This window comes from Pyrgilauda ruficollis, unplaced genomic scaffold (genome assembly GCF_017590135.1).
Source record: "Pyrgilauda ruficollis isolate IOZ18807 unplaced genomic scaffold, ASM1759013v1 scaffold14, whole genome shotgun sequence".
Taxonomy (NCBI): Eukaryota; Metazoa; Chordata; class Aves; order Passeriformes; family Passeridae; genus Pyrgilauda; species Pyrgilauda ruficollis.
The window spans coordinates 6,162,004-6,182,989 of record NW_024512543.1 but is presented as its reverse complement, the minus strand read 5'-3'; the positions used below and the strand labels follow the sequence as shown (position 1 = coordinate 6,182,989).

Here is a 20,986-nt window from a genome sequence, read left to right as displayed (position 1 = left end):
CTGCTTTTTGTCATCCAGGTTTCATCCCCATCCCCTACTTTAGATGGGCACTCTTTCATGGCAAAGCAATGCTGACATATATATTCTGTCAGTAACAGTACATATATTATGTCATAAAATGCATTTGTTTGTAGTGCAGGTACATCAAAAATGAAATCATGTCAATGCCAAAATAAATAAAAATTTGCTATGAGGGCTTTCAAAATCAACAGTATAATGTGACAAAGCTGAAGTAGAATGGCAGCTAGTTAGTTATCGCAAGCCAAAATTAAATTGCATTCAGGTTTTTGACTTCCTTTCTGTTGGATATAACTCAAGCAAAAAAAAAAAAAAAAATACCAGTGAGCTATATATATATACGTGGAAGTCCATATAGGAGGTGTTTTAATTGTGGCATTACAGAAGTCCTAATAGTTCTAACTTCAAGAATGCCAGAGATTTTGAAACATACTGATTTCTAATGTTCTGAAAAGCTGGTTAAATATTTCTGTTTCTGCTTAAAAGGCAATTTTTCAGCAGCACTGGAGAGAAGCAGGTGCATATGTCTGATGGTGATGTGCAGATGATGACTTGTCAGGAAGGCAAGGCATCAAAGTTCTTCACAGATACCATGATACCAACAGATAGGAAAGAAGTTGTTTCAATAAGAAAAAGCAGGTGATCTTGATTATATTTTCAGACATTACCTGAAAAGGTTTATCAATTTTGCCTTGGCTTCCATTTTTGAAGTATTACACTGATTAGTAAAGGGCTTTAAACAGTTGGGTCAAGCATCTCTCAGCCCCCAGGCCCTCACCCCAAAACCCCTGTCTAGAAAGTACATTGGGTTGGTGTTGACTGCTGGATTCAGCTGACAGTATATGTAGTAGATACAGTGTGTGCAAGCAGCCACTAGTGACTGAAGGTTGAGGGTCTAAAGCTGAATTCTCCACTGCTAGATTGTAACTTTTCTGAAAGCAGCTTCTGTAAGGGGATACCTGAGACTATGCACATAGTTGGGTTTGAATGCTCCCTTTCTCATAAAAAAAAAAAATTATTTTCCAGTCCTGTTAGAATAGGTCCCTCTTAAACTTAAAAATGCAAAAATGACAGTGTGAATTGGTGACTAGTAAATTGAATTTTTTTAACCTCTTAGTTTCAGTATTCATCAGGATAATAGAGGAGAAATGACCATGCATGAATGTACTGCAGTAAATTGGGACCAACAGAAAGATGTGACCGACACCACCACAGAAGACCCAAAAGCAAATCTCCTCCCTGCTTTAGAAATTTCAAGTTAAAATTGAAGTTTTTCTGCCTGTTATGTCTTTAGCTCTTATGTGACCTAAAGGAGTTTATGTGTAAAGAGCTTTATTAATCAGGGTTGAGAGATGACTGATAGCAGCAGGGGACATGGAACAGAGCAAGGGTGAGACTGTGGCTTCTGAGAGAGTGGTGTTGATGGGAGGCACTGGCAGTTTGGCCAGTGAGGAGAGCTGGGTAGGCTGTGCCATGCTTCAGGGAACCAGTGGGACCAAGGAAATGGTGTCTGCTGGATGAGGGATGCTGCAACCTGGCTTGGAGCTGGCTGGCCTTTCTGAAGTTTCCCACTAGTTCAGTCCTTGCTGAGAAGCAGAGACAAAGAAATACAGTGTTTTGATACTGTAGCAGACAGGAAGAGTGTTGTGGTTCCTTTTTATCTGCCTTAGGGCCCCACTGTTGCTGCGTGATGAAAGAGATGATTTAATATACTTTAGCTGTTGCCTGTAAACTGCTTGCTGTTTATTACTGGAGCCAAATTGCCTCTCTTCTTGCCCTGCTTGCCCTCCTTTTTTTAGTCCTGTTGCAGGCTTAATTAGAAGTGTTGGCTGCAAAAGCACTAGTTGGGTGAATGAGTTTGCAAGGGACGTGTGTGCACTTGGTTCCTGGAAACAACAGAAAGGAAATTATTTTCTTTTGTTGTATGAATTTTCCCTCAAAAGAACATAGAGATGAAACTATCTTCAGTTATGTAAGATGCCTTTCAACCACAATTCTTAGGTTGTGCTTCCCACGGTAACTGGACATAATTGTTGCATGGAGCTGTTCTTGCAGAACAGGAATTACTAGAGTTAAGAGCACTGAAAGAGTCTAAATTCTATTTAAATTTTTGAATTAATTTTGCTTTAAGGGATTTCATTATCTTTGTAGGTTACTACCTGAAAATGTTTGAACCACACATTTACTAGCAAGAAGATCAATATATAGTATGTTGCAACTGAATTATCAGATGAAATATTAGGACTTTGCAGTGGGATGGGGTTAATATACTTCTGTTTTCTGAACAGATGCTTAGTTGCAGTATGCATTATTAACTAAGGCAATGCAAAATGCTTTTTCTGTGTGCATTTATCATTGTGCATGCAACAGAAAATGTCAAAAATTAACATAACCAACCAGGACAAATTGTGGAATATTTTCTCAAATTGAAAAGCCAAGCAAGTGGGTACTAGGTAGTACCTTTCAAAAGGTATTAGAGGGAATGGGAACAGCCTGCAAGGCTTACCATTTAGGAGAGGAGGAGACCACCGTGTCTCATAAACACTGTCTGTGGAAAGAAGGACAGCACAGAACTTATGCTGTGAGCAGCACCCAGTCTATTTTGTGTGAGAAAGAAGGCTCTGCAGAGGAACACTAAACCCACAGGTATGAGGGGAACCATGGTTGTAAGGAATTAACAGCTCAGTCTGCCCATGGGAAAACACAAGTTGGCTGTTAATGCGATAGAAGAAAGATTTGGGGGGTTTGAATGTATATTCAAAGAGGAAAGGCACTATTTTGAGTATTTGCTGCAATTCATCTTGATTACCCTTGCAGCAGCTTTCTGACAGAATATATTCACACTGTAAAGTTTTGACACTGCTCCCAAGAGAAGAGATGTCCTGCTCTATTGACTTCTGTATAGATTTATGGGTAAATGAAATACAAAGAGAGGTTAGGAGGTCACCACACAACACTGGTGTGTTGGTGAGCAAGAGCTCCTGAGTGCCTTATACCTCCCTGTTAACAGCTCTGTGCTTATGCTGCAGCTGACTCACTTCTGGGAAAAAACATTTTATAACTGGTTGAACAGTTTTAATAACCCACTTTTAAACTACAAACGCTCCTCTTCAAGAGGAGTAAAAAGCAAGAGCTTTCTTGCACATGCACCAGTGTGAGGTTAAACAAAGCTGATGGCCCATAAGGATCAAGGTGGCAGGGTAAAATCCATCCATAAATAGGCTGCTTGGCCAAAAGCTTTAGGTGCTAAACAGTAATAGTATCTGTTAACAAATAAGACACCTGGAAAACTTTGTAATATGCCAAAGAGGGTGCTGGTGAAAGCTTACTTTGAAGGCAGAAAGAGGACTCTTCCTGCATAGGAGGCTCAGCACTGTTGCAGCCCTTTCCAGAGAGAACACAGACGAAGGTTAGAGTGCTGCACTAGGAACTGCCTGAAAGGCCACACCTGTAGAGAGCAGCACCACTCATATCCGTGTGGCAAAAGCAGGGAAAAAATCAAGGAGGAAGGCAGAACTTTGAGGGGAACATATGAGAGACATGGCATGGATCCTGGGAAAAAAACCAAACCAACAACCAAAAAAAAACCTTTGGCAAAGTGAAAGCCATCAAAAGGCATGGGATGCCATCAAGTGCAGGGACATGGACCAAAGCTTGCCCAATTGATCCCCACTGAAATCCTGAAAACTGATAGGAAGGACTTATAAACACTCTGGAATGGAGATACGATCAAAGGAAATGTAATTGAAGGAAAAAAAAAAAGAAAATGGGGAAATGTAGTGACTACAAGGAAATGGACCAGGATTACCTGAGGTGCAGTGCGAAGGACCAAAACATGCCAAAACTAACTTTGCAGATTTTGCAAAAGCAGGGAAAAAAATCAAGGAGGAAGGCAGAACTTTGAGGGGAAGTAATGAGAGAGATGGCATGGATAATAATTAAAAAAAAAAAAAACTTTGCCAAAGTGAAATTCATCAAAAGGCTTGGGATGCCATCAAGTGCAGGGACATGGACCAAAGCGTGCCCAATTGATCCCCATTGAAATCGCAAGATTTCGTTTCCCTTCCCAAAAGGAAATGAAATTTCTATTTCATGTGAAATATAAAAGCCTTACAAGCACTGTTATGTGCTTGTGCAGCCCGTGTCTGCTGGTAGAAGGCACTTGGACTGCCGCGTCCCAGCCTTTCTGTCTGCCAAGGCCATCTCACTGTGCCCTCTTAACTTGCTGTGCAGCATGGCTGTCATTAGAACACATTTGTACGCTCATCTGCTGAGCTTTCCAGGGGAAGTAGCATCTCTGATGACAGAACTGTACACCTGAATGCTCTAAGCAGATTCCAGGATGAAAAGATGGTTCTGGCACTCCTTTCGTAAAAATTTTGGAAACCTTGAGTGCAGTGTATCTTTCCTGTAAAGCCCATCCTAGTTCATGGGCCTTTACCATTTCATAGGTTCCAGATCTGGCCAGTGCTTCCTACAGATGCTGAGAGCAGGATGGTCTTGTCCAATCCAGACTGGTTACCAGGCAGGAAGTGAAGAGGCTCCATTGGATGGTAATTGTTCTCAAATATAGATATGGTATCATCCAGTTACTGTGAGCTGGTACTACAACTTTGCTGCTGAGGGCCCAGCTGTACCTCTGTATATTGACTTTGCACAGGTGATTCCAAATCACAAAGACATGCTCTATTACAACTGGGCTTGTGTCCTGCTACAGCTTCATGAGCAAGCCTGCCCTTCCAGACTGCTGACCAAACTGCATGTCAGGGGTGTGGACTTGGTTAGGAAACCCTGATAAATTAACAAGGGCATTCAGCTTTGCTAGTGGACCAGAAGAGGGCCTTTACTCCATGCCTGCTGCCTTCTACAGGGATCGTGGCAGGGCACACGCTACCATCATTTGAAAGGCACAAAGTTAAGTATGACCCAGCAAAAAGGATTGACAGCAGGGGTGAGGAAAACAGCTGCTCCCTGAACTGTTTCCAACCATGGAACATGGTTGCTTCCAATCAACTGCTTCCAAAGTATAGCAGTGGCAGTTGTAGGAACACCAACCAAAGCTACCCCAAACAAAGCCCCAGAACACTTAGTGTTGAGCTTCTCAACATCAGCTGCTTCACTCTGCTGGGCCAGCCTGCTTCTTGGGGCAGATCTGACCACAGCTAAGGGTTAGGTGACCAAACTAGAATCAAGTTAGAGCAGCCTTTTGACAGCACATTCAGCTAGCACAACAGAGGCTCTTAAAGTTACCTGCTTGGCAGGCTTACAGCTAGATTTCAGAGAGACTGACTCTTGCCTACAGTTAATCAGTGTTCAGCTTTTATTTACAAGAGGTCTGAGATGTATGTATACAGCAAGATTTGCTGAACTCCTGAAGGAGGTTCACAATTAGATGAGCAAAGCAGATGCAACAGCAGCACATAATGACTCAACAGCTTGGTGACTGGTGTAAAGATTCTGAAGTCACATATAGATTGGCAGCTTTGTAGGCCAGGTCTGAGGAGAAGATGTCAGTTATAGGAGAAGTGGTAGAGATCCTGTTTGACAGCCATGAGTAAGCCAGGAACTCCTCGGCTACCCCCAAGTCTTGAAGAAAACACCACACTAGGAATGGCATCTTTGGATGCTGGGTGGGGAGAAGGGATGGTTCTAAGCAGATGAGTATCTTGGAGACTCCAGATTCGGGTGTAGCAATCCTGACCAACTGGGAGGAAAGCAAAATTCAACATTACACAAAAAAGACTTTACATGGTTCTGCAAGATTATCACCACAGAAGCAGAAGGTCTATGGAGAAAACACCCTGAATATTTTTACACCCACAAAAGGCAAAGTCTTTATCCATATACTTTACAAAACAAAGATTTTACACTGAATACTACAAGACTGGGAAAAATATGCATTTTCTATTATGTAATTAAAGGTACAATAAATCAGTATTTAGAGTGCTTTTCCCTTTATCAAGCTTCTAAGCGAAAAAAAGGAAGAAAAACTCAGTCACATTAAAAATTCTTATTATTCCACCACTTACTGACATACCCAAGGATATGTCAAGGAGGTCACTGTCTTTACAGTGACTTTATGAAGCTTGGCTACACTATAAGGGTTTTGTTTCATCTATTGCTACTTTTCCTGACCTCACCTAAAATATAATAATAATAATACAAAAATCTGAGTGCAACTGGGAGTATTCAAAATGAATCTGAGTGGTATAAACAAGTTTGTAAGGAGTCAGGCCCACATGCCAATGCTTCAGTCCATCACCACATTCTCCCCTTAAGCACGAACTAAAGATATGGAGTCTCTATATGTAGTTATCACCAAGTCTCCTGTTAACATGTTGTTTCCCTGAATTTTAAAATCAAGTATTTTCTGCTCTACTCTTGAGACATTCTGTGGAAAGGATAATAGGACTTTTGGAGGATACAGCAGATTAAGCTGCTGAGCACCTTACAGGATTGATTACAGTAGGTATGCATCCATAATGTAATTTTCATAGTATATTACAGTATGTTTAAGGCTATTTTTTTTCTGATTTTTAAAGAATTAACAGCTTTACAGTTTCTAACAGCTGTACCTAAGAAACACTCCTCAGGCATAAGAAAGTCACTACCATACACTATACTAAATAGAAGAGGGAAAAAGTCAACCTACCTGCTATAAGAAGTCCTTCCTCCTCATTTACATGCAAAGGGAGAAGAGCATATTCATTGTGATGACCTTTGTACTGCTTCACACACTTTGCTGCTCTCAGGTCCCACAGTTTTATCTGCAAGTTGAAGAAATTGTTTGAGAGAGGATATATTAAAGCAGAGAGCACCCAAAGGTTGGATGTATTGGAGCACGTCCAGAGGAGGGCTATGAAGGTGATCAGGAGGGCTAGAGGACCTCTCCAGTGGAGACAGACTGAGAGAATTCAGCCTGCAAAAGCAGCCTCCTCCTAAAGGAGTCTACAAGAGAGCCAGAGAGGGTCAATTTATAAGGGTATGTAGTGATAGGACAAGGGGGAATGGCTTTAAACTGAAAAGGGTAGGTCAGATTAAATATTAGGAAGCTCTTTAACCTGAAGGTAGTGAGTGACTAAAATAAGTGGCCCAGAGAAGTTGTGGATGCCCCATCCCTGGAAGTGTTCAAGGCCAGGATGGATGAAGGTCTACTGGAAGGTGTCCCTGCCTATGACAGGGGGCTGGAACCAGATGATCTTTAAGTTTCCATCCAACCCAAACCATTCTGTGATAAATAATGGGCTCTGGAAGAAGACCCATAAATGGAACTACCAGCCCGTTCTATACTACATACTAAGAGCAGACATCTGCCCTTGGGAGTGGGATAAGTACGTGTAAATTCACAGATACTAAAAGGAACAGAATATCCTAAACACAACAAAACCATACCTTTCCAGCCATATCTGCTGCCATCAGATAATGTTCAGCCTCCATAAGGTGAATAGATGTAACTGCTGAGCCATGGAAGAGACGAATTGCTTTCCAGTTCTGCCCCTTGCGGTTACGTTGGCGCACATCAATGCTGAAAATCTCACCTGAACGGCAGCCGTTGTACAGCACTGGGGCCTGGGAGAATCCCAGAGAAAGAAGCATACTGTGTAACATCTGCAAGGGCCTTACAAGTTACACAGACAGAGCCTGTGTCATGCTTTTGAGCTCTACAGTGTAGTTGTCAAATTATTTTAACAGATGCATTAAGAAACAGAATTTTAATTACACACTGTAGCATTTTTCAGCAAATTCCTTAGTTCCATTCAAACCTCAGCTATTTACTTTAACTGTAAAAGTTTGCCTAGGTAAGCAGGAACTCAGTCTAACATAACAGCAAAACAGAAACCAGAATTCTCATATTCCTGTTTTACCATCCTAATTCTTTGTGAACAAGTCCATTAATATTTTATAGGGACTTTCTCCTTTTTGGTGGAGGCAATACACTGAGTGTTACTAGAATGAGGTTATTTGCCAAAACCAAAACAATTTCACATGTTATTACTGTGCTCTTTGTACTTCCATGTCTTTTAACCTCTGTAATCTTAACAAAAATTGCCCCTGTTGCCACAATTTGAAATCAGATAATATTTTTGTTGCTATTCAATTGTGTGCAAGCATCGGACCCCATCAGCTCTGCTGTGGAACAGCCACCCAACAGCAGCTGTCATCACAACCTTATGTGCAGCACGAGGAATCCTGCCCCAAACAGAACAAAGAGCCCACCAATGAAGAAGCGCTCTGAAAAAATGGTGTCTGGTTCTCCCTACCTGGGTGGCAAACTGCTGTGCCAGCACATCACTACTGGTTCCAAATGTCTGACGATGCCCTGTCACTACATTGGTCACAAGAACTCGTCGTGTCAGGCCTAAGGAAGACAGATGACAGTTTAGCTGTAATTTGTGTAGCAGCTGGGAGATGAATGGAAGAAGCCTTTCCCACTGAGACAGAGGGCATTGCTAGCCTTGCAGATAGGTCACCTGTGCTAAAGCAGTTGTCTGCTTGGGGATTCAGGCACCAAGCGCAGGACCAGGCAGTGGATATCTTGAAACTGCACAGCATTCCAGGTCGATCTCCTAGAAGACAGGAGCAACACATGAAGTGTTCATAAAATGTTAGGACAGGATGGTAACTCAGAAAGGTTCTTAGATTGCCACATTTCTTTTAACATTTCAATCTAAAGCAGAGAAAGTGCTACCCAATTAGTGTCCTTTTGCTGCTCAGGAGACAGGAAACAGAAATGGAAGTTCATGAATGTAAATGGGACTCCTACAGTCTATGTAAATAGATGATATTGAGGGACTGAAATTTATTCAGTAGTCAGAGGGCTCACCATGGCAGGAAAGAGAAAAGTAACATCTTATAGCACTAAGTAAGCCATTTTTTAAAGATGAGCGGACTAGAAATAAAAAACATTTACTTTATAAACTATAGATTAGCCAAAGCCTAACCTGTAAGTTCTATGCCTGCTTATTAAAAAAAATTGATTAAGTAATAAACCTCTATAGTTTTGACCCTTACTCATGTAGCCCCTGCACAGAATTTATGCCAATTAGGAGACTACATCCTCAGTTTTCACTTCCTTCATGGTGCATCATACATACATCTGTCAGGTAGCAGAGGTCACATGGATAAGAATGGATGGATAACATCGTTCTAGACAGGCTAAGTTCTACTCTTCTCCAGGCATCTACTCAGCAAGGCTCCCACAAACCTCCTCTTTAGGAGAGTGAAGGAAATCAAATCTGGAAATACCTGAACAGTCAATAGGATACACTAGACAAGAGAACTTTGGCAGAAGCCACAGCAACTAATTATGGTGAAGGGCTAAAAATCTTTCACAGAGCAACTGGGTATGCTGGCCTATTAGCCATCCACCCTCAGTGACTCTTCATTCAAGTTCATGCTGACTCTATGCAAACTTTTTTAACGGCTGCATATATAGTAAGACATTAAAAATTTAAAATTAGTCCATTACTCTTATCTATCACAGATTTCCTCTATATAAATTTAACTGATCATGTCTCAATGGAAGCCAGATTAGAGCACTGCACTCTGTGACTGGAAGAAGCATGGTTCTAATATCTATCAAGGTCCAATTAATTAAGTCCTGCCCCCAAGAACATGCAACAAAAAAGATCAGCTACAGCCATACTTAGGATGTAGTACTCTCCCAGTCAGTCAAGTTTCCATACAACTGGAGAGCTGGAGCTTGTACAAGGAGCTATGGGCCGAGATACTTAGCAGCTTTCCACCTCTGATTTATGCACTGAGCATACCTGAGCAGCTGCTGTGAGAAGGGATTCTGCAGTGACTCTGGACATTCTACAAGGAAATGTGAGTACTTGCTGTGTGCAGCTTCTGCATATTAATTATAGGTCAAGCTACTCATGAAAAATCTCAAGTGTTTACTTTACAAGTGAGGTGTTCTCCTGCCAAAGTCAAGTACTGCAGCAGCTAAAAATAAACTAGGGCTCTGAATACTGCTTGTTAATTAAGTCTCAAATTTTTTCATCATTATTTCACTTCTTGAGCTGTTTTAGTCTTACAGGAATACAACAGCCTCACCAACTACAGAAAAAGAATGCTAAAATAACCTTTCATTTGTGCTCTTTTTGTACTATAATTGCTACCAAAAGTTGGAGACAAAAAACCAACAGAAACACCCTACCTGGGTTAGTGCTGCTGAACAATGATGCTGGAAGCAGACTGGCACAGCCTGGTGTTTCTGCAATTCCCATGAGACACAGCTTGCTGAAGTGAGTTAAGGAAAACTGATTTCTCCCTAGAATAGAACAGGCTACCTAATATTTATAAATGGGAAAAGCAAGATGCCCTGACACAGTTACAGCTCACAACACTTTTCCTCAAGACCTCTGATGTGCTTTACCGTTTACAACTAAGCTGTGACTCTTCATTTCTTTCATAGGAGTGAGCTAGAAAGAACTCATATTCTTGCTTTTGTATTTTCACTACCAGAAAGATAAGACAATACTGGTGTATCTTACTAGTGATAGGAAAAATAAAAAATAAGCATGGCTTATACAGATCATTCTCACTTTTTCATATCAATGACACTGCATTAATATAGATCTGTTTTTCATGAAGATAAAATGGAAAAATGGGAGGCAAGGAAAACTCACTTTAGATTACATTTAAATATTTTATGATGATTGTACCAGGTACAAATAGAATTTGGAAGCTGCATTTCAGGTTCAGTGGGGTAAATCTGTAAGTCAACTAGGTGAAAGCGGGAACCCAGCAAACCAAGGGATCCTGAACACATCCCCAGCTGTGTGCATGCCTGGTGAGATCCTGACCCTGATGGGCTGGTCTGGAATTGCCTGGCTTTTCACACAGGCCGTTCCATACTTTTCTATGTAATTTCTTTTGGCAATTTGTAACACACCTGTTGTCTGCCATCTCCTATGTCAAAATTCAATTTTTTTCCCCCCACCTCTTCTGGGCTCTGCACTGTTCTTGACTGCTGCCTCTGCTGTATCATCAACTTTCCTCTTCGAGTCAGACCTGCAGAACACGTTTTGAAAGTTGCAGGTGATGCTACAGAACTGCTCCCATTCTCCTGTCACCCCTACCAATACAGGGATGGTTTTAAACACAAATGAACCATCCCACTTTCAAAGAGGTTCACTTCCGAAAAAGGTTGTTGCCTTAACCCTCTGCTCCTGTTCGTTTGCCTCAGCCAATTTCCAAACATCAGATAATTTTGGATATGGCATTTATATACACTATTAATGAAGTGGGAATTCTCCATTGCACATAACATGGTCTTTCATTTACCATTAACATGGGAACAATTCTACATATACCTGTAACAGAACCATACATCTGCCTCAGTAATTCCAACATATTTCAGTTTTCTTTACTTCTGCTGTTTTCCAGAAAACTTATCTTCTGGGGGAGCTACAGGAGAGGTATTCCTTCGAGTTAGTTTTTCTGTGAAGCATGATGAAAACTCATCTTCTGGGGGAGCTACAGGAGAGGTATTCCTTGAAGTTTGTTTTTCTGTGAAGCATGATGCAGACTTGTGAAACCTGAATGACAATTCTGATTTTTTTAAAAGGATATAAAACATGAGAATCTGGATGAGTCAGTGATGCCCAGCACACAGAGTTCACCTTCAGAGAGAAGAAGACATACTATTTTTGTGATCTATTATTCAATTAAGGAAAGATTATTTCTATGCAAAAATGACATAAAATTAGGCACTGGGCACAACTCCTCAGCCCACTAAATGACTCAGTAATGGGGCACAAGCATTGCAGCTTCACACTCGTAACAACAGAACAGCATTAAAAAGTCTGGCCAAACACAGACTAAGGCACCAAGCACATCTTATTATTCAAGAGACCATCCCTAAAAGAACCTGAACATGAAGAGATCATGAAAACCTGTTTTAAGTATGCCTCATATTTAAAGGAGGATAAACACACTTTCCCAAAATTATTTTTAAGAAAGAAGCATGCAGATCTTGGTAGTTTTGATAGCCAAACTTCAGTTTTGCCAGCTACAGTCGAAGTCTAAAGTAATCACTATCCTTGGAAGCTGGTACTTCTATGTAGTCTTCCATTCCAACTGTAGTATATCCTGACAACTATCACTGGTACTGAGCACTTTCAGGACAGGTTTATTGTGATTCTGTGTTTACCCAAGTTTCACATTTCTAGATTCTGCCATTCTCTTCTCCTAGCCCCTTCCCCAGCCCTCATGGCACTTCCACCTGAGCCTCCCAAGAACAGTGTTCTGAGAATGCAACCACCAAAGGAAGGAGGAACAGAAAGCAGTACTTTGCGGTTTGTGAAGTAGAGGTTGTCATACATCTCCACAGTGAGAGACTCCTTCCCCAAACCGCTGAGATTGATGATACCATATTTACATCCTCCATGCTCTACATCGTTCACAGTGAATATTCGTTCACAAGCAACATCTGCCTGTAAAATAAAAGCTTACTGGTCACATTCACTGGAAACTTACAGGAAAAATAGCTTGAGGGAGTTGCATTAAGTCTCAAATGAAACAACACATTAATTCTGATCCCTTTAACACCACCTGCTTTCCATTCACCTCTAAAATCAGTGGTCAACTCCTTTTAAATACATGCAGAGAAAAAACAGGGATAAGAAAGGATTCAGTCCTTGGCTAACAATAAGTGATCTTTCCAATGTTAACAATTCTATACACTTACACTGTTTCTGAGTCCCTTCTGGCTTCAGCTATCTATGCAGTGCTCTGTTTACAAGGCCAGGAGCTGGTCCTGGAGAGCTTCCTAAGTCTATGAAAGATCATGAAATGTAAAGTGGTTACTGATGTTTTCTTAGATTCTCTGAACCACAGGCTTTGCCACTCCCAAAATTCTCCTCTTTCATTTTTCTCTTCTTTCTCTTGATCCTCTCCATTCCTCCTCCCAGCTCCACAATAATGATCCACTCGACTCCTACTTACTTCCAAAAGAACAAGTTGATCAGAGTAAAAAAAAAAACAAAACAAAAAAAAACCAACAAAAAATGCTTTCATATCCAACCTTTTTTGTAATTTTCCTTTGTAGGAAAGGAACAGCTTCTCCCTACCTGTTTAAAGTTACTGAGCACAGATTTTAAGAACTGACAGAGAAGGAATAACACATCTTTAAAAGCTACATTGGACCTGTGTGATTTGATTACAAGAGCCTGAATTTTCACTGAAGACAGGCTCTCTTTATCTTAAAGACTTATCATTTCTCATAACATACCACAATGATTTTAAAATTGTTGGTTCCAGCAACTGAAGAATCCGGACTGTGAATTTCTATCTTCCTCCTCTGCATGCAGTTCACTTTTAGTTCATGGACTAGCCTGCAAAAGCAGGTAGGAGGGTGAGGGGGTTGAAGAAAGGAGAATTCAGGTAAGCTTAAATTTAATGCATATGAAAAGAATTCTGGCCAGGATATAGAATGCTTCTCAATCACTGAAGAGAAAATGCCTGAATAACTAGCATGCTGAAATTTAACTTGCATAACCCATGAACATGTACATCTTCCACATGCATGGAATTTCATCCCACTATTATTTTGAACCCCAGCTCATCTTTAGTAGCCAGAAGAGCAACACAGCAAGTCACTAACTTAACTTGCCTTCTGCTGTTCTGATGGGGGGCAAGGGAACGGTCATGTCCGTTGAAAGGCACTTATCCTAAAAAAGCTGTGCTATACTCCTAAAATACAATGTGACAAAACAGCATATCCATATACATACATAAAATGAACTTCTTTTGAAGTAAAATAGGGAAACAACTTCCTCATTTGAATTCTCATCATTTTAGTAATCTGATTATTACAGAATATAACCTTTTTCCTGACTTTAAGTAATATGTTCCTTCTCCTCCCAATGGAACAGTAAGAAATGCAAGAAAACCTGACAGAAACAGTTGCACTAACAGCAGAATCTGCCATTTCTAACAGAAGACAAATCAAATCATTGTACCTGCAATAACTTGTGGAGCTGAGGGAACCCAGCTGCCTTTTCTGTAACAGCACAGATGAGTTCAGTCCAGCCCTTGTTGTTTTCTGGAAGAGTAACATGGAACTGTACTCAGTTATTTAATTAAGATTCAAACATGGCTGTGGGTCTTTGATGTTTGGGATGTTTAGGTAACTTTTTCCTCTAGTCTACACACATTAAAATTTTCAGAACATATAAAACACATTCCAGCACCATCTCCCTGATCTACTACAGGAAGTAGACAAGAATATACTCCTGATATGGAGTGCTTCTGTAAATACAGAAGCTGAAGAAAAAATATGAAACCCCAACAGCCATAGTCTTCACTCTACAAGATCAGCAGTACCACCTGGAGGGGTAAAGTCACCTTCTGGTTTCATTATAACACCTCAAATTCTTCTTATATAGCAAAATCTTCTATCACAATGAGACTGATATTAAGCATGCAGTCTTACTGTACTAAACTGCTTCTCCATTCCATTTCCATTCCCCCCACAGCACGGGGTTCGAACTAGATGATCTTTAAGGTCCTTTTCAACCCAAGTCATTTTATTATTCTATTCCATGATTCACAAACCTTTTAGAATTTAATGCCAACACCTTCTGAGGAGACCAAGGGATAGAGTATTTAGCAGAATTACGGAGTAAGAAATCTTTTTGATAATGCTCAGACAAAGCAAGTGTTTGAGAGTCAAAATGTTCTTTACACTGAAGACTGAAGAGCTGGTTGGAGAACTTCATTGCTTAAGAAAAAGAACACTGTTCACTTTTCCCAAATGACAGCATATAAGCTGAGCTGTTATTTGTAAAGTTCTAAGACATGTTTTTTCAGGTAATGAAAAAGCATCCTTGTTAGATATTTTACCCACATTAAAAATATGCAGCATCAGCATTAATTTCACTGTAACACTTCATGAAGAAAAGCACACAGGCTTTCCAGGCATAAATATAAAACCTGCCTTGATTTTAGCTGTCCAAAAAAGTTCTTCAAGAAAAAGCTTTCTACCAACTATGATTAGTATTGTTTCTTCAAGGTCCAGGAATATGATAAATAAATTTATTTAAAAATGTGAAAAACTTTAAATGAAGACCTCACTTTGCCAATTCAAGACAGGAACTTGAAACCTGGCATCCAATATCCTGACTCAAGTGTAACGGTTGGACAACTGCAATTCTGAGCACAGTTCCTGTGCGTTTATAGATTTTTTGTTTGTAATGACTTCATTTCTGTGTGGAAGAGCCAAACAAAAGGCTTCAAGGACTTTATTCTTAGCAGAAGAAATTGAATTGTCTGAACTCAAAGATTTTAGATTATAATCTGTCCTGGGTCAGAGTACAACAAAGCTTAATTGCAATCTTTTTCAAAACATACCTGATTCTGTTTTTCTTCCTCTTCCAGGAGTCTCAGTCTTTTGCACTCCATTGCCTTGTGCTGAATGCTGTCCTTGGTGAGTGGGTTGTGGTTATTATGTCCAGGCAGCAGGCGAAAATAGCGGTTCTTTTCTGGGTCATAATAAAATCCTGGCAGTTCTTTGGTGGGGGGCGTGGGGGGAGACACAGGGAAGAAAAAGTGGCAAAATCAGATGGATAACTAAGTTTGTTTATTGCTCTTTGATATTCCACGTCTTCATGTGAATGTCAGAGTTGCAAGACCCAAAGCTATAGCTCCCAACACGTCCCAGGCATGATACACAGAGTGGGAACAGATGAGCAACTTGCAGGAAAAAATATGAGGTTATTTGTAGTGTTCAAATGCACTGCTCTTACACAGATACAGAAGGGACATCACCACTGACCAAGAGGAAATTCAGACCAATGAGAAAAGCACAAAAGAAAGGTTTTGTTGCAGAACAAACACAGTCTTTCTTCATAAATAAATCAGGAGGGGACATTCTTAGTTAAAAGACTTGGTAGGACAGCAAAAAAAATGACAATGAGTTATCAAATAAACTCAAATAAAGTGATTCACTTCCCAGAACAAGACACTCTTTCTCCAGCACACAGGAGAGATTTACATAAAATCAAGAGTATATTTGGCTCCTTCCAAAGATAAATTGGGATGTGAAACACTCAATTTTAGTGCTTCACTGTCTGTGTGAATGCAGAGACAGACAAGTAATATACCATGACAGATTTAAAATACTTTGACAGATTGTGTCAAGACAAAGAAATTTATTCAGAGGCAATTGTTAACATTTCATTTCAAGAGTTTTTATTTAAAACTTTATTTACTACCAGAAATTTCATTTTAAGTATCCTTTTTTTACAGCTGGTTACCATTCAGCTCCATGTCTGCATCTTTTAGGTTTCAGCTTAGCCACAAGTGACCAAGACTTTTTCAGGTCAGCGAAAATAAGAAGTTAGTCAATGAATCAGTAAAGCTTATAAAAGCACACTACATTTAGTAGTTACACAGTAACTACACAGGAATAAATGTCTTGCAGGTACATCTCCTAGCGTGCTCACAACACAAAACAGTGATATACAAAAACCGTCTCTTTAAACTCAGTGTTGTTCCAGGACTCTCCTTTTGTACAGAAATGTAAGTTCCCACTGGCTTAGTTTTTGCTAGCATTGTTTAATGAGTCAGGAAACCAGAATGTAAACAGGACATCTTTCTCAACAGCACTGCTACTTCATCATTTGTTGTAAATGAACAAGTATTTAGCCAGAGTCTATTTATTACAGACTATAAAGTACACTGAAGGCATAAAGAGACACATCACACAAGAGACACATCACAAAGTGGTGGATTGTTGCACCTTTCAAAAGACTGAGTAAGTGAACACAAGCTGTAATTTTTTATATGCTCTCTTATTTTATTTGCTTCCTTAGTAGTTAATTTTCTTCCTAAAGCAGCCTTTCTGGAGGGAAGAACAGAACTGCATTTTTTCAGTTTCTATCAGCTTGGCTAAACACAAGTTTTCAAAAATGAGAAGCGCTTGTGGGCCTGAAAGTGATTTGGCTCTGTTCTCTAGATCCTTGCTTGCTACATCTTTTTGTATCACCTGATGTTACTTTTCTCCACATATTGTTTGTATGGTTCCTGTCACACCAGATTATTAACGCAGCTACTACTTCTACTTTTGTCATACAATCAACACACAGGAACTGACTTTTGACCTATAAACACCATCTCTTACCTGGTGCTACAGAGTTCGGCGTTGAACTGGACGAAGAAGGCTCTTCATTGCTGCTGGGACCTGCATTCACTGGGGTCTGTGGCTCTTCTTGTTCCAGACTAAAAAAGTAGCATTGCCTTCAAGATAGGCTCACAATTGCCCCACACATCTTTCCCACAGAGACTAGAAAGCAGATTGTTACTGACATAAATGGAATACCATTCTACAGTGCTCTGATAGCACATTCTGCATATCACCATACATTAAGCTATAAAAATAAAAAAGTGAAAAATATTCAGCTTAAAAATTTCTCAAAAGCATTAGTGATATCAGCCTTAAATTACTTGCTAATACATTAGAGGTTGCTGTTAATTCTGCAAGTGCCTCTAACTTTTTTTAGCAAAAGATTAACTGGTCAATTGTACACTAAACAAACAGCCCACTCCTGAAAGCATGCAAGTCTTCACAGCACAAAACAAGAGACAGTGTAGGTAAAACACTGATGTCAGGTCAAAAATGTTTTTTCATTCTCTTCACAACAAGAATTTCACTGATGAGTTTTAGAAACATGCAAAGTAAACAAAAGTTTAATAAAAATTCCAAGAAAAGCCTCTGCTTTTCTAATGAACATTACAGGGGAAACTGCAGCCTTCCTCCTTTTGAACTAATATACATAAGCACGGTCAGTACTGATGAGCAAATTTCCACTAGGATGTTTTCTGAATCATCTGTACAATTCTCAGTTTTTAAGACAGGTCTTATAACATGTCATCTTAAAAGCAGTAGGTGAAGCTGTTTTGCAAGAGCCATAATTTATTGAAAAGAAAATTACAAAAAAAATCTGTTTCTAATACCAGCACTACTGCGGTTTGATTATACAACTCTGAAAACAGTTAAAGGACACAAGAGGTATACGAGATGAAAAACACCCCAGATCAAACCCAAGCACTTAACTTTACAGCTCTGTAAGAAAACTCTTTTAGTTCTGCTCAGTGACGCAGTGCCCATTTGCATTTCTAAGTTTTCTTACACAAGTACAACCAGTGTGGCAACTCATATGTGTGTCTCTTTTCCTAAAAATAGGTTTTTTTTTAAAAAAAACAAAAACCTTAGCATATTAAAGCAAAGCATTAGACTCTTTTAGTGCTGCAAGAGGCACTAAGGAAATAACACGGGAATGAAAAAGCAACCATAAAACCAGCTTGAATACAGGCAAGAGTAGGTTCTAAAATATAAAACATGTTTTCTGAAAGGATCAATTTTCAAGGTAAGGGATTATTCCTGAGACTTTCTTTCATTTTCCTCATCTGTTAGACGTGGTACTACCACATTACCTACCATGCTTTCAAACATTCAGAAAGATCCTTTAATGACAGATTTTACACCAGTAGACTCAAGCTTATAATGTATACGCAGGTAGAATGAAGTAATTATATTTTTCTTCCCTGAACTATCTTTGCATATTGATGAAAGGTTTATGGATAATGCATAGCTGAAAGGACTGACTCATGGGACTGCATCTCAGTTTAAAATCAGTATACAGTTGTGAACACACAGTAAACTTCCAGAAATCAGCACAATTCCACTCCCAGTAGGGATGACAGATATACCAGAAGTACTGTCTACTTGATCTTCAGGTGGCACCCCTCTCAGTTCTAGAAAGTCACCATTCTGCACATTTAATGAGGCATAAGACCCATCGGCTTAGGGCATGCTAAGCACACGCTGCCTGTACTTGCCTTTGGGCGCGGTTGCTGTGACTGGGTCTCCTGTGTCGGTGGGGCTGGTGGCTGCGCTTGTGACTGCTCCATCCACGCCTCTCCTTGTCTCGACGGTAGTTTCTCCGCATTTCTACTCTTAAAGCAAACACACACACATATCTCACCCCTACTTGCCTGGAACGGCTCAGCACTCAAGACAAGTCTCTTAATGCGGTCTCTTTTCAAACAGTTTCAACCTGTAACGACCAGGCCGGTCGACAGACCGCAGCACAGCCTCTCTCCTACGCCTGTCGACTTCCCCGCTAGTCCCGGACCAGCTCCGCGGCTCGCCCCACAGCGCTGAAGCCGAAACCCCGGAGGCAGAAGGACAGCGATGACAGAGCGTTCCCCACCGCCTCCCTGGGCCAACCCGCCCGTCCCTCACCGCGCCGGGCCCGCGCCAGCCCCGCCGCGTCCGCGCTGCCGCCAGGGCCCCGCCCACGCCCCCAGGCAAGCCTCTCATTGGCCCTCAGCAGCGCCTGCCGCTTGATGGACAGCTCACCCGTCCAACCTCAGGAGGCCTGGCCGGCGCGTGCGCAGCGCGGGGGCGGGGCCGATCTGAGGGCGGGCCCGCGCTGAGGGCGGGCGGATGGCGTGGGGTGCGGCGCTGCGGGCATGGGGGGTGTGGGCTGGAAGGGGGCTCTTAGCACGGCAGGGCACGAACGCGGGGCGGATGGGGTCGCTTAGCACGGTAGGGAAGGAGCGCAGGGCAGAGGCAGCCTGGGGTTTGCTGGGAGGTGGTGTGCTTTGAGGGTATCTCCTCTTCCTCATGTCGCTGGCTCCCTCAAAGTCATAATTTGGCTGTGGGCAGCTAGAAGCTGTTACTACGCTCTGAATTGATCAAGAATTAAGAAAAGATAATGTCTTGAAAGTGATTCTCCGGGCTGAGGCCCCTTGGTGCTTAATTTTTTTTTCTTATTTTGAGCCTTCTACTGGTGGGCAGTATTGGGGCACAAGGGGGTGGAAAAGCTCGGGCTGCAGCAATCAGGAGCAGCTCCTCGGCTGCTCCCAGCGGCAGACGGCTGTGGTGTGGCTGCCATCCATCCCCTTGCAGTCAGAGGAACAAACCCCTTCTCTTCTTAATCGTTTGTTAGAGTGTCCTTAAGCAGTTTTTGTACAATGACCTTCCCCTTCCTGCTTGTTTAGCATCTAGGACTTTAGAGATTAAAGGTATAACCAGAGTTGTAAAAGAGTTTGTTAATTTAATGAATGATTAAGGTTAAAACAAACAAACAAAAGGTATACTTAAATTAATTGTGGAAAAATAATGGTTTAGTCGTTTTGCTTCCAAAACGATGAGAGGTTTTTTTTGGTTGCTTTAATAACTTAAACAAAAATGCCAGTACTGGGAAAATAAACTAGGTTTTTTGCTACTTTTGATCTTTAGACTTTGCACAAGTTTGCTGTCTTACTTGGCAGGAGAGTAATTTTTGGGAAATAGTATTTTTTTGTTTCTCACTCGCATGATCTGTTTTTTAAGTTCAAAATGCATAGAGTTAAAATAGTCTTGGAAAGTATTCGCTTAAGGATACAAACAGCTGAGGAAATCACCTGCAGCTTGCATATACAGTTTGTGAGCTTTATTTCCTTGTCTTTATAAGTCAGAGCACCAGCACGGTCTAATTCTAAGACGTGTTTTGTTGGTTAGGTCTGTTTCTCATAGTGGTTTCGTGATATTGGTTTTTAGCTTTCACAAAATAATTTTGAATTTTAATACAGTGACGGGAGAAAAGTGCATACAAAAAGTGAACTGTTGCTAAAACTGTGACCGGTGTTGACTGGATACAAAGCGATGGTTTATATGGTGTTGGTACTCATACGTAAATTTCATGCTGGTACACCTATGCACAAGGTTCTAGGAAGTGTTTTTTTCATGGTATTTCCTGGCTTGTGGGTAGTAGTCCAGAATGCCTAATGTTTTGCAAGTACTGTAATACTCTGCTTTGTTCATTAGCTTTGTTTCATCTGTTTAATTTCTGGTGCCCAGTGAGCAATATTCAAGGTTCTATGACCAATATATGCTGCTTATAAGCCGAGGGATTCCTGTGACTGAAATAGTTGCCATTGAGGAAGAAGTGTATTAAATTATTTGTTTTCT

At 40.8% G+C, this 20,986-nt stretch overlaps 1 protein-coding gene across 5 annotated transcripts; it reads right to left on the bottom strand.

Moving 5' to 3' along the window:
* Positions 1–5,315: 5,315 nt before the first annotated feature.
* DCAF4 (DDB1 and CUL4 associated factor 4) lies at positions 5,316–19,315 on the bottom strand. Of its 5 annotated transcripts, none has more exons than XM_041460099.1 (14): positions 19,274–19,315; positions 18,868–18,984; positions 17,150–17,247; positions 15,379–15,536; positions 13,989–14,071; positions 13,259–13,361; positions 12,318–12,461; positions 11,599–11,648; positions 10,181–10,260; positions 8,490–8,585; positions 8,280–8,377; positions 7,411–7,587; positions 6,671–6,785; positions 5,316–5,722 (listed from the first exon to the last, which is right to left on the bottom strand). In XM_041460099.1, the coding sequence occupies exons 2-14, from the start codon at positions 18,975–18,977 to the stop codon at positions 5,529–5,531; spliced, it is 1,506 nt and encodes a 501-aa protein (XP_041316033.1). In that variant the 5' UTR covers positions 18,978–18,984; positions 19,274–19,315; the 3' UTR covers positions 5,316–5,528. The 5 variants fall into 5 exon arrangements, with proteins under 5 accessions (XP_041316033.1, XP_041316035.1, XP_041316037.1 ...); XM_041460101.1 differs by having other exon boundaries at positions 18,868–18,979; positions 19,274–19,306; XM_041460103.1 differs by lacking the exon at positions 19,274–19,315 and adding an exon at positions 19,242–19,273 and having other exon boundaries at positions 18,868–18,979.
* Positions 19,316–20,986: the final 1,671 nt, after the last annotated feature.

What these genes read in the sequence shown, in the direction of transcription:
- DCAF4 (XM_041460099.1), bottom strand. Translation starts at nt 18,977, where the DNA reads ATGCGGAGAAACTACCGTCGAGACAAGGAGAGGCGTGGATGGAGCAGT. An exon ending in CACAGCAGTTTGCCACCCAG is followed by an intron (nt 7,588 to 8,279) that starts GTAGGGAGAACC and finishes GGATTCTCCCAG; the next exon opens with GCCCCAGTGCTGTACAACGG. An exon ending in CAGCAGATATGGCTGGAAAG is followed by an intron (nt 6,786 to 7,410) that starts GTATGGTTTTGT and finishes TTCAACTTGCAG; the next exon opens with ATAAAACTGTGGGACCTGAG.